At 37.1% G+C, this 17939-nt stretch overlaps 2 protein-coding genes across 7 annotated transcripts in view; one reads left to right on the forward strand and one right to left on the reverse strand.

Moving 5' to 3' along the window:
• Positions 1–2105: 2105 nt before the first annotated feature.
• Positions 2106–11242, forward strand: plk3 (polo-like kinase 3 (Drosophila)). Its single transcript, XM_067362085.1, has 15 exons — positions 2106–2379; positions 3913–4020; positions 4106–4222; positions 4303–4432; positions 4518–4605; positions 4689–4784; positions 5089–5287; positions 5410–5536; positions 5686–5798; positions 6194–6311; positions 6620–6703; positions 6814–6976; positions 7125–7254; positions 9705–9818; positions 9930–11242. Exons 1-15 carry the CDS (start codon positions 2179–2181, stop codon positions 10125–10127), a joined length of 1986 nt encoding a protein of 661 aa, XP_067218186.1. The 5' UTR covers positions 2106–2178; the 3' UTR covers positions 10128–11242.
• The window catches only part of LOC137002447 (dynein light chain Tctex-type 5-B), a 72225-nt gene continuing 64820 nt past the window's right edge, over positions 10535–17939 (reverse strand). For all 6 annotated transcript variants that reach the window (XM_067362089.1, XM_067362088.1, XM_067362090.1 and 3 more), the window contains one exon: positions 10535–13328. In XM_067362089.1, the coding sequence (XP_067218190.1) occupies positions 12625–13317 (693 nt within the window). In that variant the 5' untranslated portion in view covers positions 13318–13328 and the 3' untranslated portion in view covers positions 10535–12624. The remainder of the gene's footprint in view (positions 13329–17939) is intronic.

Here is a 17939-nt window from a genome sequence, read left to right on the forward strand (position 1 = left end):
TTTTTATACGATCTCAGACTGCTTTTCTACAGCAGGTGGGCTCAAAGTGTAAAATGGACTCAGAAGTAATAACATGATGTTCCAGGAAATCCCTTATATGGACAAAGTCATACAGCTAAAGCTGAAGCTGAATTAAAAAAAAACAACAAAAAAAAACAACTCTGGATCTTAAAGGGATAGTTCCATGAAACAGGTTACATGAAACCACGATTTCCAGTTCAGTTTCAGTATCTTCCACAATGACGTAATTTGGCATGATGTAAATACAGTCTGAAAAAATAGTCCGTGTAGACGCAATTCAAATGTGTTTTAAATATATCTGCTATGAATGTTACATTACGACACAATATGATAAAGTAAAGAAATATTTCATATTTTGTTTTCCCGCAGTATGACATGAAATTATGAATTAATCCTCACACAGAATTGCATTATTTTGTACTTAACCAGTATGAAATAATGTAAATTTGAATTAATAATGCTAAACAAATAATAAATTGCACCCAAAAATGAATTTACTCCCCCTCAGGTTGTTCCAAACCTGTATAAATTTCTTTGTTCCGTTGAAAACAAAGGACAATATTTTGAAAAATAAGTTTATAACCCGACCGCTTTGGGCCACCCTTGACTTCCATAGTATTTTTTCCCACTACTATGAGAGAATGGTGGCCCAAAGCGGCGGGGTTACAGACTTTCTTCAAAATATCTTCCTTTGCGTTGAGCAATACAACGAAATTTATACAGGTTTGGAACAACCTGAGGGGGAGTAAATGATGACAGAATTTTCATTTTTGGGTAACTATCCCTTTAAGGAAAGCAATATTTGTTGATTATAATTTTATTATGGTCTCAGACTGTTTTCAAAACTAAAACAAGTACAGATTTCTTATAGCTTACAAGCCACAAGGGGGCGCATGAAACCACGTTTCCAGTTCAGTTTCAGTATCTTCCACAATGACGTAATTTGGCATGATGTAAATACAGTCTGAAAAAAATATTCCGTGTAGACGCAATTCAAATGTGTTTTAAATATATCTGCTATGAATGTTACATTACGACACAGTATGATAAAGTAAAGAAATATTTCATATTTTGTTTTCCCGCAGTATGACATGAAATTATGAATTAATCCTCACACAGAATTGCATTATTTTGCACTTAACCAGTATGAAATAATGCAAAACTGAATTAATAATGCTAAACAAATAATAAATTGCACGATTTTACACTTGACCAGTATTAAATAATGAAAAATTGAATTAATAATGCTAAACACATAATTGATTGCATGATGGATTTTACACTTGACCAGTATTAAATAATGCAAAATTGAATTAATAATGCTAAACAAGTAATAGATTGCACGATTTTACACTTGACCAGTATTAAATAATGCAAAATTGAATTAATAATGCTAAACAAGTAATAAATTGCACGATTTTACACTTGACCAGTATTAAATAATGCAAAATTGAATTAATAATGCTAAACAAATAATGAATTGCATGATGGATTTTACACTTGACCAGTATTAAATAATGCAAAATTGAATTAATAATGCTAAACAAATAATGAATTGCACTATTTTACACTTGACCAGTATGAAATAATGCAAAATTAAATTAATAATGCTAAACAAATAATGAATTGAACTATTTTACACTTGACCAGTATTAAATAATACAAAATTGAATTAATAATGCTAAACAAATAATAAATTGCACGATTTTACTCTTGACCAGTATGAAATAATGCAAATTTGAATTAATAATGCTAAACAAATAATAATAATAATAATAATAATAATAAAAAACTTTTAGTTGCATCATGTCATTTTATACAAAATCCCTAAACAGAAAGAAAATAGAGTGCAAGTCATCCGGACATCCATAATCCCGTCAACCGTGATTGGATAAAGCTTTTCATTCACTTTTCTACCGCACTTTCATATGCGTCTCTCTTATCTTTGATTGAATCTGCACCAGCCAATGACGTTTGATCCTTTCCAGACGTCGCCGTCATTCGCCCCGCCTCTACCCATGACGTCACGAAGAGTTTATATAGCGCAGCACCGCCGGTGTCCGGGCATGTTTGATTCACAGGACTAGAGAACTTGGCCAGACTTTGGGACTTCACACAAGGAGCTAATTTTCTAGGGTGAAGGATCTATATTAATGAATGGATCCTGCTTGTTTCACCACAGCGCAGCGTCTTTCCTGTAAAATGATGAATCCGGATTTGTTCAAACCGTCTCCAGCGGTTCAACCGCCCGCCAAGCCGAACCGGAGTAAATCGGAGCACGTTAAGACGGAGATCGCGCAGGTGGTGGTTGACGCAAAGACGGGAAGATCGTACTGTAAAGGAAAGCTTTTGGGAAAGGTACCACTCTTTATATACATACATTTACGCGTTGAATCGGTTCTGAATAAATGATGCGTTTCGCGTTTCCTGATGTATGTGTCTCGTGCTGGTTTTGTGAGGTGCACAAGAACCACTGGACCCGCAATCCGCCGCCCTGTCTGTGTTTCTAGAACCTACCCGCTGGTTGTTCCATCAAAACAATCTAATTTTCTGCAAAGACAATCTTTGCAGTTTGGGATTTGACTGGATTTCAATATGATTCGATGTCAGGAAAAGATGAATGATGACTGAGTCAATGCATCAATGGAAATGATGCTGCATTGCTCAGGATCACTGTCACGGTTTCCTTCTCTTGTTTACAAAACAAAGCTATTCTTCTAATTAGTCGGTTGATTATTTGAAGCCTCGTTAGTCCCAGTTTTTAAAGTGCCGCATCATTGTGCGATGCTGGAAGGAGGGGTTGGTTGGTCGCGAGGGAAAAGAATACGTCATTCCTTTGTACATGTGTTGGGACCAGGGGCAGAAATTAACTAGGGATTGGTGCAAAAATGACCAGAGATATTTGAAATGTGGAGATGAAGAAATTGCATGCATTTTAATTTTATTTTAAAGGAAAATAAATGTTTTTATTGCAGATTTTAGCCTATGATGCATCAGGGTGAATGTTATTTTACCCAGTACAACATGTTCCATTTTTGTTGATCCTGGAACAACATTCCAATCATCCAATCAGATTTGAAGAAAAAGTTTACAGTTTGTCAAGTTTAGGCTTAAAACTAGGGTTAGGTGCTTCTAGATCAGTGTTATTCATCTATCATTTCCCTCTGATTTTAGGGATAAATTATGGGTAGGGTTAGGTTTAGGGGTAGGAATAGGGTTATGACTACATTTTCAGACAAGAATGTTGTTCCAGGATCAACAAAATGTTGATCCAGGAACATGTCGGTCTTTGCAAAATCACAGTGACCGATGAAACTGATGTCACCACATTCAGATATCATTCTTGCTTTATATCCTGCAAAAAAAAAAAAATAAAAATATAATAATAATATATATATTATATATATATATATATAATAATATATATATATATATATAAAAATCTACCAAGAGCTACAAAACTTGTTGAGCTTAATGGTTGAGAGCTGTGCATCTTAAACCAACTAATTTTACATTTTTGTTCTAACTAAAATGTTTGTTTTAGGATTTCTTTTTAGACTATAGCCATAATTCTGTTCCAATTAAAGCATTTTCAAAGTGGATAACACTGTTTATATATGGTGCAAAGGTTAAAAATGGCCCTTAAAAAATCAATTCCAGGACATTGAACTCCATATAAACTAGACCGATCAGTCATGTTGAAAACATGAATCAAACATGCAAATATCATCTTTGTAAGCAGCTGACTAGTTTTTCAGTCATTCATTGAGTTTGAAAGGGCACCTGCAGCTGAAAACTGAAGTTAATCATCACCTTGAGTTGAAACTCCAGCATTTTGTTCCCCATTGACACATTCTAAATGAATTAATATAAAATGTCTTTTGTTTTTAGGGTGGTTTTGCACGATGTTACGAGATGACGGATCTTGCCAGCAACAAGATGTATGCTGTGAAAGTAATTCCTCAAAGCAGAGTGTCAAAGCCACACCAGAGAGAGAAGGTAACGGATAATGACTGTTTGCACATGTGAATCATCACACTTCTAACTTCTTCTATAACGCTTGCATTCATCGTTTTTGTTGTAGATCATTAATGAGATCGAGCTTCACAAAAGCCTCCAACACAAGCATGTGGTGAAGTTTTCCCATCATTTTGAAGACCAAGACAATATTTACATCTTCCTCGAACTCTGCAGCAGAAAGGTGAGTTGATATACCTAGAACGGACCTCGCATTTGGTGAAAACAAGGCACCGATTCTAATCCTGCGCTTCATATTTTCAGTCTCTGGCACACATTTGGAAAGCGAGACATACGTTGACCGATCCAGAAGTACGTTACTACCTCAGACAGATCATATCTGCGCTCAAATACCTCCACAACAAAGGCATCCTCCATAGAGATCTCAAACTAGGTATTGTTTTTGACTCTTTAGCCTGCTGTGTGAATCCTAGCATGACGTTTGGTTGGTTTAATAATGCTTTAACTTATTTTTGCAGGTAATTTTTTTGTGAATGAAAACATGGATTTGAGATTAGGAGATTTTGGGCTGGCAGCAAAGCTGGAGACAGTCGAGCAGAGGAAGAAGTGAGTTTGCTCGCCTTTATCCTTAGTAACTTTCATAGAAATGCACTTGATCAGTGTGCTGACATGAAATGCTCTTTTTGCAGGACTATCTGTGGGACACCAAACTACTTGGCACCAGAGGTCTTAAACAGACAAGGCCATGGGACGGAGTCAGATGTTTGGTCGCTGGGTTGTGTAATGTAAGTCAACTCTACTTAATGGTTATTGTGTAGACCAGGGGCTTTAGGAGTTCATTTTTAGAATAAAACGCTTACTAAAATGATTTTTTTTTTTTGTTTTTTTGTTTACTTGCATGTCACATGTCATCAGACAACATTGAACATCCAAATGTGTTCTTAAATACTTAAAATCTCAGAGGGGAAATATTTTAGGTCAAACATCAGTGTTGACTAATATATTAATATACTATTTATATTATGGAAAGTCCCTGCTTGATTTATGTTGGATCAGATGTGATGACAAGCTCTTTTCTTGTCTATTTAGGTACACTCTTCTATGTGGGAATCCACCATTTGAAACCTTAGACTTGAAAGAGACCTACAAGTGTATTAAGGAAGTGAAATACAGCATTCCTCCATCCCTCAGTCCAGCTGCACAGAAGCTGATCTCCGCCGTCCTTCAGAAAAACCCCTGTGACCGCCTTACGCTGGATCAGATACTGGCCCACGAGTATTTCACAAAGGTTAGTAATCATTTATCAGTGTCCAAATGCAAATCCTTTTAACTTAATTACAAAGTTTAAGTGTTTACTTTGGTCTTAACCAGTTCCTTATTTTAATTCCACCTACTCTTTCCCTCCCTCAGGGCTTCACTCCAGAAAAACTCCCTCCCAGCAGCTGTGTGATGGTGCCTGAGCTTAATCCACCAAGCCCTGCCAAGAAGTTCTTCACCAAGATGGCTAAAAGCCTCTTTGGCAAGAAAAAATCAAAAGGTATGTACCTCTTCGAACCACACTTTCTATTTTGAGATGGTATTTTAATATTATTTGCATACTTTTATTGGCTTGCATTTTTGTTTCCAGATTATTTTTAGTATTAACTCAGGCTGTTTTCTCTTATTGACCTAAAATTGTCATTACAGCTGTTGAAAAGACCCCTTGTGAGGAGAAAGATGACATTTCCAAACTGGTGTCAGGCATGGTGAAGCACTCCATTGGGCGGCAGATGAGCTACAAGACAATGGGAGTGAATGAGGTAATAATGCGCTTTATAATTACGTGCATTAGTGTGTATTAATAGCGTGGCTGCTTTGAGCATAAACGTCAGCTCCGCGGCTGACTCACGACTGTCGTAGAAATCTGCGTCAGTATGTATGCGGTTTTGCAGTATAGCTAAAGTGGGCTTGTGTTTTGAAAGCTGCTGTAGATGAATAATAGAGTGCAATAGTCCAGCTATTGTGCTGAATGTCTCAGAATAACTCCGTACCGGCCAAACCCAAAACCCACACAATCGCTCAGTTAATCGCATGACAAAACGCTTGTGACGCAAGATTGGAAAATGAGTGTTCACTGTGAATAACTGCTTAAAAATGAGTACAAGGAAATACTTATGATGGTAAAAACATTGTGACTTCCTCTTTTGATGCTTAGGTCACTTCTCCCACGGTTCAACTGGCAAGCTCTGGCCCTCTGGACACCCCGGCCGAGGAGGAGTCCCGGAAGTCTGCATCTCGCTCCTTCAAAGGGACCGTCGCCAGCAGCACTGATGGTAAGGGACCGTAGCCGCTGATTTGCTCCGATATACAGCAGCTAATAGTTTTGCATGCGCATATGTGGGGCCTATTTTATACTCCAATTTTATACTCTTTAGACTCAACCCCTTAGGCTTTCAGAGGCTGCTATTAAAAACAAGTTTGCTCAAAAACATCCTGGCCTATTTTGTTTTTTTAGTTGAGCAGCAAGTGAGCATAAAACGTCTTTGGAGAAAACAAATTTAAAAACAATTTTTAGGGTACTGTTCAAATAATTAAATCAATTTCTGCCCATAAATTAATTTATCATTTCTTCCCCCTTCAGCTTGTGACGATATCCCTACCCCTGCTGCTGTAGCCGAATCTGCCATGAAGGTTCTTAACAGCTGCTTGTCTTCCATGCCAACAGGTTTGTTCCCACACTCTGTTCACACTGAGGTGTTTAAGCGATGGCCATTTTCAAGGTTTACTCTTAAGCCATTGATCATGTACTCAAATATTGTCCTTCCCTCTTTCCAGCTTCAAGAAACCCACCCTGCCTTTCTAAAACCAAGCCTTTTATCTGGGTAACCAAGTGGGTCGACTACTCCAACAAATACGGCTTCGGATACCAGCTCTCCAATCAAAACGTTGGTGTACTCTTCAACGAAGGCACTCATCTGAGCCTGTGTGACCAGCGGAGGTATGTCAGCTTGCTTTGTTCTCTGAGCCTCCATTTTGGCATCTGGACTGAGCTCTTATTGACCCACATAGTGCTTTACCTGTTACAAAATCTCGGCTTTTGACCAAACATTGTGAAATTCTAATTCTTTATTTTTATTCTTCCGCAGGACTGTACGTTACTGTCTGACAAACAACAAACACTTTAGCTTTCCAGCTGACGCTTTACCAGAGAAGCTCCAGAATCAAAAACACATAGTGGATTTGATGGCTAACTACATGGAGCAGAATCTGATGGAGGTAAGTCCAGAAATTAGTCCTCAAATCCATAATTTAAACATTTTTAATTGTAAGACAATCATTAATATTTTAAATATTATTTTTAAAATGGCTTTTTTAAAATAAAGCTGAAGTTCAGCATCAACCTACGGAAGAGGATTAGGGCCAAGTAGGGATGCTCATTTCGGTTAAATTTCTCGACCGACAACCGACGCTCGTTATCCGATTATTAACCGTTAACTGATGAGATTATAATATTGTATAGCCTATATGATGATAAAATGACATATATAGGTTATGACATTAAATAAAAAATACAATTGACGAGTGTCTGTGTCTTCCACGGGTTTATTTTAACATGCAAACAGCAGCATAGAACAGATAAACAACATAACCTGGATTCACATTATCAAATTGTCACGCACCTGCAGCGTTTCTGACAGCAGAAAAAAATAATTTAAATAAAAGGCATAAAATAAATAGGCCTACACTAAATATTTTTCACTTAGGGGCCTAAATGTTTAACAAATTAAGATGACAAAACAAAAACACAGTGAATCCATTGAAGCTTTGAACAACCGGTATTTTAGACATTTTTTCTGTCAAATAAAAATAGCAGGCCTACCTCAAGGATTGTTATTGTTATGACCACGGACGGTGCACATGTGCATACCGAACGCGTCTTTCCGCGCTCATGGGCAAAGGAGTTTCTTTGAAAGGCTCGCGCACGAGACTAAGCGGAATGCGGGAAATGAAGTATACCATGGCCCTAAATTGTAATGGACTGGAGCTCACGGTTCACATCGAGAGAAATGGGAACGCGGGGGCACCGCTATGCGACCGCAAAAGGCACTTTCACTTTCGTGATCAAAGTGCATGCCACTGATAAGCTTTGTAAATGCAGTATTACAGTAGCATACACATACCAATTAAACGCGCAGGTCTCCTCTCGTGCGTCCTCCCCACTGTGTCGCCGGTCGAGGCAATAATTTTCGTTTCGCTTTTAGATATCTCTTTTATAGATGTCATCAATGCTTTTAACTCAAAACAGTCCATAAACTACAAATCCTTCAGTCAAGCCAGCTCGCGCGTCAATCTGAGAGATCAGCCTCTTACGTTAAAGTGTCAAATTTCTCGTTTTCTGAATGGACGGTTTTGCTTGATTGACAAACGCTAACGTTCGGCCACGATTTATATACCATCGACCTGTCCTAAAACGTTAGCACGCTGTGATCGATTGCTTGGAGATCGCGTGTTTCTCCGTTCGAGAACGCATTTCCTCTTTTTCACATCTGCGACAAAACAGTTGATCATTTATGAACGAAAGCTCACAGAAACGTGAAAATGGTCTCATTTGAAAGAAGATATCCCAAGCTAAAAGATGATATATTGTGACTGATTGAAGCAGCCCTTATCAAAAGTGCGGGGGTCGATTTCTGTCTTTTCAAAACTGCGGGGGTCCTGATCCCCCTGCCCCCAACGGCGCGCCTGACCCTTTCTATCGAAATGGTCAGTACTTCTTTTCGCTCGCTTCATTTTGCTTGTTGCTTAGCGAAATATGTCTGGCACATGTGAAACGCCCCGCGAGTTAACAAATAAGCATATATGTATATATAGGATATTTTTCTTTAACCATGCAGCAAAAAAACAAACAAAAAAAAACGTTTAACTGATAGTATTAATCGGTTAAAATTCTTACTTTCGGTTAACGGTTAAACGGTCAATGTGAGCATCCCTAGGGCCAAGCAATAATAAAAAAATCATCTCGAGATTAAAGTTGTTAAATTTCGAGAAAGTCGAGATAAAATGTTGAGAATAAACTCGTTTAATCGCGAGAAGTCGTTAAATTGAGAAAAAATCATTAAATTACGGAAACAAATTCGTTAAATTATGAGAAAAAAGTTGAGAGAAAATGTTGAGAATAAAGTCATTAAATTACGAGAAAAAGTCGTTAAATTGAGAAAGTCGTTAAATTACGAGAACAAATTCGTTAAATTATGAGAAAAAAGTTGAGAATGTTGAGAATAAAGTCATTAAATTACGAGAAAGTCGTTAAATTACGAGAACAAATTCGTTAAATTATGAGAATGTTTTTAAATTTCGAGAAAAAAGTTGAGAGAAAATGTTGAGAATAAACTCATTAAATTATGAGAAATTCGTTAAATTACGAATTTGTTCTCATAATTTAATGACTTTTTTTCTCGTAATTTAATTCTCATAATTTAATGAGTTTATTCTCAACATTTTATCTCGACGTTTTCCTGAAATTTAACAACTTTTTTTATTATTATTGCTTGGCCCTAATCCTCTTCCGTACCAACCTTTCACAAATTGTATTATTTAAAAAATATTTAAATGATTAAATATTAAGTTGTATTTTAAATATTTATATATTCATATATTTTTAAATCATTTATAAAATAATAAAACGAAATATTTAGTTTTCCTTAAACAAGTTTTCCTCTTTGTAGGGTGGAGACGTCAACTCTGAGAACCAGCCAAATCCAAGCTCTTCTCCATTACTTCTGCAGTGGATCAAGACTGATCACGCCTTAGTCATGCTCTTTGACAACCGAACCTTACAGGTGAGTCTGTGAATGTGCAGGAACGACAGATGAAACATTGACAATTTGGTCCCTGAATTCCTTGGCCGATACCGTTCATAACATTCCCTCTGCTTCCGCTCTCTTTCTCAGGTTAACTTTTACACGGACCACACGAAAATCATCCTGTGCAAGACCTCGGACTCCTCGTACCTGCTGACGTACATCAGCAAGGAGCGCGTCTCTTACTCCTACCCTCTGAACGTGCTTTCCGAGTGGGGCTGCTCTCCGGAGCTCCGGCAGCGGCTTCATTACGTGGTACAGCTTCTCCAGCACTACACCAACCCATAATGAACCCCGCGGAACCGCCGTTCTGCTTCGTATTACGATTTGCTGCTTACCGCTTCCATTTGGGAAGCAAAGGACTATGACAAAGAAAAATCAGGGAGAGCTTCCACGTCGCCACGAAGATCTCCTGTCCTTGGTCATCGGCTGGCCTCTTTGAACTATGGTGCACTATTTTTGTTTGGTTTTCCTTTTTTGCAACTGAGCCTACACCAACAGTATCACACTACCAGCTTGACTCACAGTGTGCACAACCAAAATTTGAGCCCGTTCTTTTTATTATTTTGATTTTTAGCTGGACTGAAGTGCAGATGGCATAAAAATCACAGGGTTCTTAAGCGTCTTGCTTTTGCTCGCAGTGTCCCATGCACTGCGCAAGATGGGCTTGGCTTTTTTATGCTCGATCACTTGGCTTTTTTTTTTTTTTTTTTTTTTAATAAAAAAGACTTTTATGTCACTAAATAGTACACAAACAAGAAGAGCTACGCACACCAAATGGTTATTCTTTTAATGAGATTAGTTTTAAAGATGGCAGAGGTGAATAGCTGAGGTGGAACTGTAATTCATGGAGGAGCAGTTAGGAGTGGGAGTGACTAAAGTGCCTTTCTGATGGATTCCTCTGTGCAATAATGGCCCTGTATCTCAAGCTTAAGTCACAAAGGGAATGAGACGGGCTTTATAGAGTCTTCATATTCGGTTTACCAAGTGAATTAGGCAGGAGTGGGGGAAGAAACACTACAAATACACACCTGATATAAGCTTTTTGCTCTTAAAAGTTATTATATCCTTAATGTCTGTACTTGAGGAAAAAAAAGACTATGTATTCAGTGTGCCTCCAGCTTTGTTTACTTGACATGCTCCATCATACGTAATCATAATGTCCTCAAAACTGTGACCATGGCTGTAAGTGATGTGTTAGAATACCAACATTGTGAAAGCCATTACCCTCTCAGACAAATCCTAAGTAGTATTATTAATTAATTGTGGCACGTGTTCTATTTATTTTTTTATTTATAGTTTTTTATTTATTGATGTAACATAATTGTATGGTGTCAACACTGGGAAATGTTCAGTATGATCACTTTTTATGTATTGGGAGAATGGGGGGGGAATAAAGTTTATTGAAAATATAAATGTTCTGCGTCTCATGATTTGTTTACTTTTGTCAGTTTAAAAGGGAAAAACCTAAAAATGTAAATTATTTTTACTGTGTATGTAAACTTGTATCTATATTTAATGTTCTTGAAGCACAATCTTAATTTTTAAATTGTTTATATATATAAAATATTTACACATTTACATGTTAGTGCTGTCAAATTGATTAATCGCACATAACAAATGTTTGTTTAATGTGTTTTTTTTTATATATATAATTTGACATATAGTCAAACCAAAAATTCAGATATTTCTGATATTTTTACTAGTGGGTGCAGGACCGTATTGTTCATTTATGTAAGTGAGGATAGCAAAATAAACTGTTATATATTATACCTAAAAATTCTTCATACAGTGGACCAAAAATAATTCCGACACTTTGATCTGACCATGTTTAGCTTTTAAGTGTTATCTGATATTAAGATTCATTTTTTCTCACACAGTTTAACTCTGAGATTGTCATATTTTATTACCATTTTTTTAAACAATAGTGAATAAACTTTTAATGAAAATGTTCTGAATAAATATTGGTTTGACTGTATATTTATACATATAAATATGTGTATACACACATTTAAACATAAATGTGTATATGTATATAAATACACAATATATATTTTATACACATATGTAAACAAACATGTTAGATGCAATTAATCACAATTAATTGATTTGACAGCACTTATATATGCACTACTGCAAATGTGTAGATTTCACTCAGCATTTTAGAATGATTTAGAATTGATCATGTGACAAATTTTATAATACATTAAAACTGAAAACATTTCTTTTAAACTATAATAATATTGCACAGTATTATACTGTTTTTTGTTTTTTAACATTTTTGATCAAATGGATGCAGTCTTGGTGAGCATAACTATAGAAGCTTGTTTCCGCCATGAAATAAAAAATAGGTAATTGCGACTTTTTATCTCACAATTCTGACTCTTTCTCAGAATGACGAGATATAAACTCCCAATTGTGAGTTATAAAGTCAGAACTGTGATATAGTGAGTTTATATCTCACAATTTTGACTTTTTTTCTCACGATTGCTAGTTTTTATTATGCAATTCTGGCTTTATATCACGCAATTCTGATTTTATAACTCACAATTGCGAGTTTAAATCTCAAATTAAGTCAGAATTGTGAGATAAAAAGTTTTTTTTTTTTTTTTTATTTAGTGGCGGAAACAAGCTTCCATACATGAGACTTCTTTCAAAAACATTAAAAAATTAAATTTCAATCCAGTTGACCAGTTGTGTCATTTTATTTCTTTGAATTTTTAAAGGGATTTGTTTTAAATGTATGCATTTCGTACACGCATAATAAGGGCTGCTGATTTAACTTTCATTCAAAGTACATGCCGTGAACAATAGCCACAGCAAACAGTGAGTGATTTTGGAAAACAGCAGATGTGTAGTTGTCAGTGTTGGGGTTGATCAGGCTACGGCTCGCCACCCTTATGCCTTGTTTACCATTCTGTCCGACCACCACCTGGCACACGAGTTTGTACCGTGGCGGATTGACATCTTTTAGCTTACTGAGAACTAGATCCGCTACCATCTGACACAGCTGGCTACAACTGTCAGGACTGTAACTCACACCTTCCAAATAACTATCCAAAGTGGCCTGTAAGATCTGCTGGGTCCTGCTGGCGCTGAAGTGGCACCCTGGTTCTGGTCCCATTCTGTAGGTGTTCTCCACATAGACCTCTTGGATGGGTTGGTGAAGGTAGAGTCCAGAGAAGCTCACTCTTCCTCCCTGGTGCCAGCCGGCGAATGAGAACCTCTTGCCGATGGAGATGTGGGAAGCGCTGACGTTGGGGCTCAGGAACGATGACTCTGACGAGAGACCCGTCATGCCTCTGAGGAACAGGGGTCTGTGGTGGGGCTGGTCCTTGGATTGGTCTTTGGAGCTTCGGCGGGTGGAGATGGAGCCCAGACGTCGCCTCGGAGGCCCTGAGGCACCTGGTTCTGTGGCCAGGGAGCGATTGAACTGAGCCAAAGTCTCCTGTGACAGCGGTAGAGGCTGATTGGCCATGATGAAGAAATCTGTGAGGAGACAAATCATATTGTATTGATATATAGCCACAAAAGTATATATTTTGAAGAACCAAACAGTTGATGGACCCCCCAAAAAATATGGAAGTCAAAGGGGTCCATCAACTGTTTGATTACAAACATTCTTCAAAATATCTTCTTTTGTGTTCAGCAGAGGAAAGAAATTCATACAGGTTTGGAATAACTTGAGGGCGAGTAAATGATTTTCATTTTTAGATGAACTATCCCTTTAACAATGTTTGGGAGGAGCATGTTCAGATAATCAACCTAATTAGCACAAGAGGAGTTATATATATCCAACCTATCTCTATCCAACCACAGCTTCCCAGCATCCCTCCACCACCCAAACTCCTCAATCTTAAATATTTCCTATCCTAACCAGGGATGTGGGGAGTACTCAGGGTTCGGGCCAAATTCTGAGCCTGGAGCCCTCCCATCGGACAGAACGCCAAATATGCATACTTTTCTATATCTGATTATATGTAAGGGCGAACTCTTGAATTATCATAATATTTTAATTTATTATCCTAATCCTAAACACATTGGTTGGTATTGCAAATTGTTTTACAGTTAGCGCACTTCGTTATTCTTCTACTGTAGTTATTTACCTATAATCTAGCACATTCACAGAAAATAGCTTACTTCCATGTTACAAACTAAAGTAGATACATTTCAATATTTTGACAAATTATTGTAGTAATAAAGAGGGGAAAAAATTAAACAAAAACAAAATAAGCACATTTTTTAAAAATAAAAGTTTTGTTAATTATTATTTTTATACATATTTATTATGTTTTATTATTTTATTTTATTACATAAATATTTTAAATTTATTTAAATATATATTTAAAATGTATATTTTTATACATACAGCAATATAATTTAAAAGAATTAGTTCACAAAAAAAATGAAAATTCTGTCATTAATTACTCACCCTCATGTCGTTCCACACCCGTAAGAACTGTTCATCTTCAGAACACAAATTACAGTTTTTTTGATGAAATTTGATAGGTATATGACTTGTCCATAGATATAACCACCACTTTTAAGGTCCAGAAAGGTCCTAAAGACATTGTTAAAACTATTGACGTGACTGCAGTGGTTCAAAAGTGATGAGAATACTTTTTGTGCGATTGTTTATTCAACAATCTCATCTCTTCTGTGTCATTCTCATACATTGTTTACATCCAGCGCTTCCAGGTTCTCCGTCAGAACGACGACTCGTTATTGGCCGGCTCCTGCGTCAGCATCCTCGCATGCGTCGTTCTGCTCACATGATCAGCTTTGGCCATTACTGAGCCGGCATTCGGACGTAAACACGAAAGCTTTCACTGTGCTTACTACGTCACCTGCATAAGCATAATGACGAGAAGAGATTGCTGAAAAAAGTCGTTAATTTTGTTTTGTTTTTGCACACGGTGTTCTTATCGCTTCATAAAATTAAGGTTGAATCACTGCAGTCACGTCGACTGTTTTAACAACGTCTTTAGTACCTTTCAGGACCTTAAAAGTGGATATTGCTGTCTATGGATGAGACATAAACCTCTCCAATTTCATCAAAAATATCTTAATTTGTGTTCTGAAGACAAACAAAGGTCTTATGGGTGTGGAACAACATGAGGGTGAGTAATTAATAACAGGATTTTTGGGTGAATTAACCCTTTAATTTAAAAAAGGTTGCTGCTGAAACAACACTGACATTAAGAGACTACCATAATGGCATGAAAACCAACAAACATTTAGATTAGTTCAATAAATGTGTTCTTTTTCTTTTCAAAGGCTGATTCTTACACTACTTGCCTAATATGTGTTTAAAGCTTTGCAGTTATTTATCATTATTAACCCTAAAGCTCCATATTGTGTGCCAACCCTGTTGGCACACAATATGGTTGTTGAAGATCAATGTTGAAATGTCTTTCCTCTTAGCCCTAACAGCCGGGGCAAATATCATTGCACCACATCTCATTATTCACTGCCAGCATTCTTGTGCGTTGTGCCAAGAACAATATTCTTCTGTAAAAAAAAAAAAAAAAAATTGCAGGGAAAGTGCAGGGACAAAGACAAATACTACTTTTTCTCAGAAAAGGCATGAGGCCTGTTAATTTCAATAAAAGCTACATTAGAATTCCCAATACAATTTAACAGTGATGAACGAGGACAATGTTGGCTGATATTCCATTGATTTTTTCCCACACACTTTTTATCAGTGTGAAATCTGTCAAATAAAGTTCAGTATCCTGTTCATTATATCTGTAGTAAGTCGTTGAGGCACAAAGGACATCAGTTCTTGAGAATTACCCATGTATTTGTTGAAAAATATGTGAACTTACAGGAAGGTCAACTCTGTAAAAGAGGTCATGCAAGTTCAATGCTTTAATTCTTACAGTCGAAGTCAGGTGTGAGACTAAGGGCTTTTCCCAGTAACACAAACTGAAATTTTACTATAGCTTCCTCGATAGCACAGATTTCTGAATTAAATAATTTCCTTGAACCAAACACATTTATATGGATCTAATTTAAAAGGTAACTGAGATTTAATAGTTATAGGAGAAACCACTGCTCTAGGATTTGGCCTTCGTAAATCCATGGTTATGGCATGTATGTATGTACTCTTTGTAATTTGTTACTCTTTCTTATAAACGGTGTCTAGCCAGAGCCGCCATCAATGGGAACAACCGGGAACATTGTCCCAGGCCCTGTGACTAAAGGGACCTACTAAATCAATGCTTCTGAGTGTATGGGGGCTGGGGTCCAACGTTATAATTTTGTCCCAGGCCCTTTGAATATGTCTCTGTGTACAACAAAATCCCTTCAAAAGGTGTTTACAATGACTATGACAAGTCACAATTTAAACATAAGAAAAACATTGGTGTGTCAGCTGAATATTAACTAAATGTGTTTCCAAAAACACATGAATAATCCTAAACAGAGTAGAACTATGAATTAAAATATCATATTCTTGAATTCACTTTTTTGTTGCTGTTTGGGCATAAACAACATCTGCTAAGTTACGATGCTCAAGTTCAATCCAAAGAGAGATATTTTCTTTTACAGAAATCTACAACAAATAGCTGATAGGGACTACAACGAGCTTCTTCCCGGGTTGGTGACAACACAAACACCAAAATTTACATAAACCCCGCCCCCGGGAACACGCAACAAAGGGGGTGAGGCCATGTTGGGCTGCTTTAGAGAAGAGGAAGAGTTGTTGTAGTAGAGTGTTGTTGCCATGCCATCATTTTACACCGGACTGCTTCACAAACAAGGGTCAATTCAACGCTGGATTTGCAACAAAAGATGAACATGACGACACATGCTAGTCGATGAGTTGAATCAACTCCACAGCAACAACATAAATTTATCCACTAACCATTCAGAAACGTCCAGTTTCATTCTAAAAGTTGTAACTTCTTCCTGAATCTCTCCATCAGTGTCCGACTCCGGTTTGAACAATGTAAGGCTGAACACCGTTACTGACAATCCTCATTTTGGCTGTGTGAGATTCTCCAGCTTTGTTGTTGTTGAGCAACCGAAGCGCGCGCTGTTAAAGCTCCGCCCTCTTCTGGAGCAGCAGCTCATTTGCATTTAAAGGGACACACACAAAAACTGTGTATTTTTGCTCACACCCAAATAGAGGTGAATTTGATAAGTTATAATAAATGATCTGTGGGGTATTTTGACCTGAAACTTCACAGACACATTATGGGGACACCAGAGACTTATATTACATCTTGTGAAAAGGGGCATTATAGGTCCCCTTTAATGGTTGATTTGCCCAGACTCAAATAAATAGTTTCTAAGACACAGCTTGACCGAGATCAACTGCAGATGATGACAACAACTGAAAAACATTACAATTGATTTTGTGTACCAGGTGTAATCTGTTTCATGGAAGCCAACCCAAAGAGCTTCTTTAAGAGAATGAGGTGCTTTTTAATGTATGAAACACTTTTTGATCTGCACCTTCAAGGAAATTCCCACCTGTCTGTACAGTGAGATGTTGTTAGACTCTTCAGATTGAGTCAACAGACTACCACACCTCAGGTTCACCGCTCTTCTGCCTTTTTCCGTCCACACCACTCTTGAGCGATAATGTGCCAAAACATACATTTACACCACAGTTTACCGCTCTACACTCATGTAGAAGAGTTACAGCAAGCAATGACAGCGCATGACACATGAAAGTACAGGTATTGGTAGAAGAGAGAGTACAAATGAGTCTTTCATTTCTGAGTCACTGTTGCACATCCTCACTCAGATAAAATCATTTCATCACCACCCTTATCCCCGTTAGCGACGGCCCTGAATATAAGTATTTACATGTCAGGTTGACATTTCTATGACATTTTTAAATTTTCTTTTGAACTTGTTAACATTCATCACATCCCGTTACATATTACATACATAAGGCGTCTCAGAAACCCCACTTGACTTTTTAAAAATATAGTATAGTATTTTATAGTATATGTTTTGGTCAAATTGACACCAAACATAAACAACGCCACTATACTATTTTACAACAATATAGTTTCTAAATAAGTGCATGCCTACTTTGTGAGGGTTAAAGCTTCAAAAAGTAGCTGACCTTTAAATAGGTTAGAG

Source organism: Chanodichthys erythropterus, chromosome 16 (assembly GCF_024489055.1).
Source record: "Chanodichthys erythropterus isolate Z2021 chromosome 16, ASM2448905v1, whole genome shotgun sequence".
In the NCBI taxonomy this organism is placed as follows: domain Eukaryota; kingdom Metazoa; phylum Chordata; class Actinopteri; order Cypriniformes; family Xenocyprididae; genus Chanodichthys; species Chanodichthys erythropterus.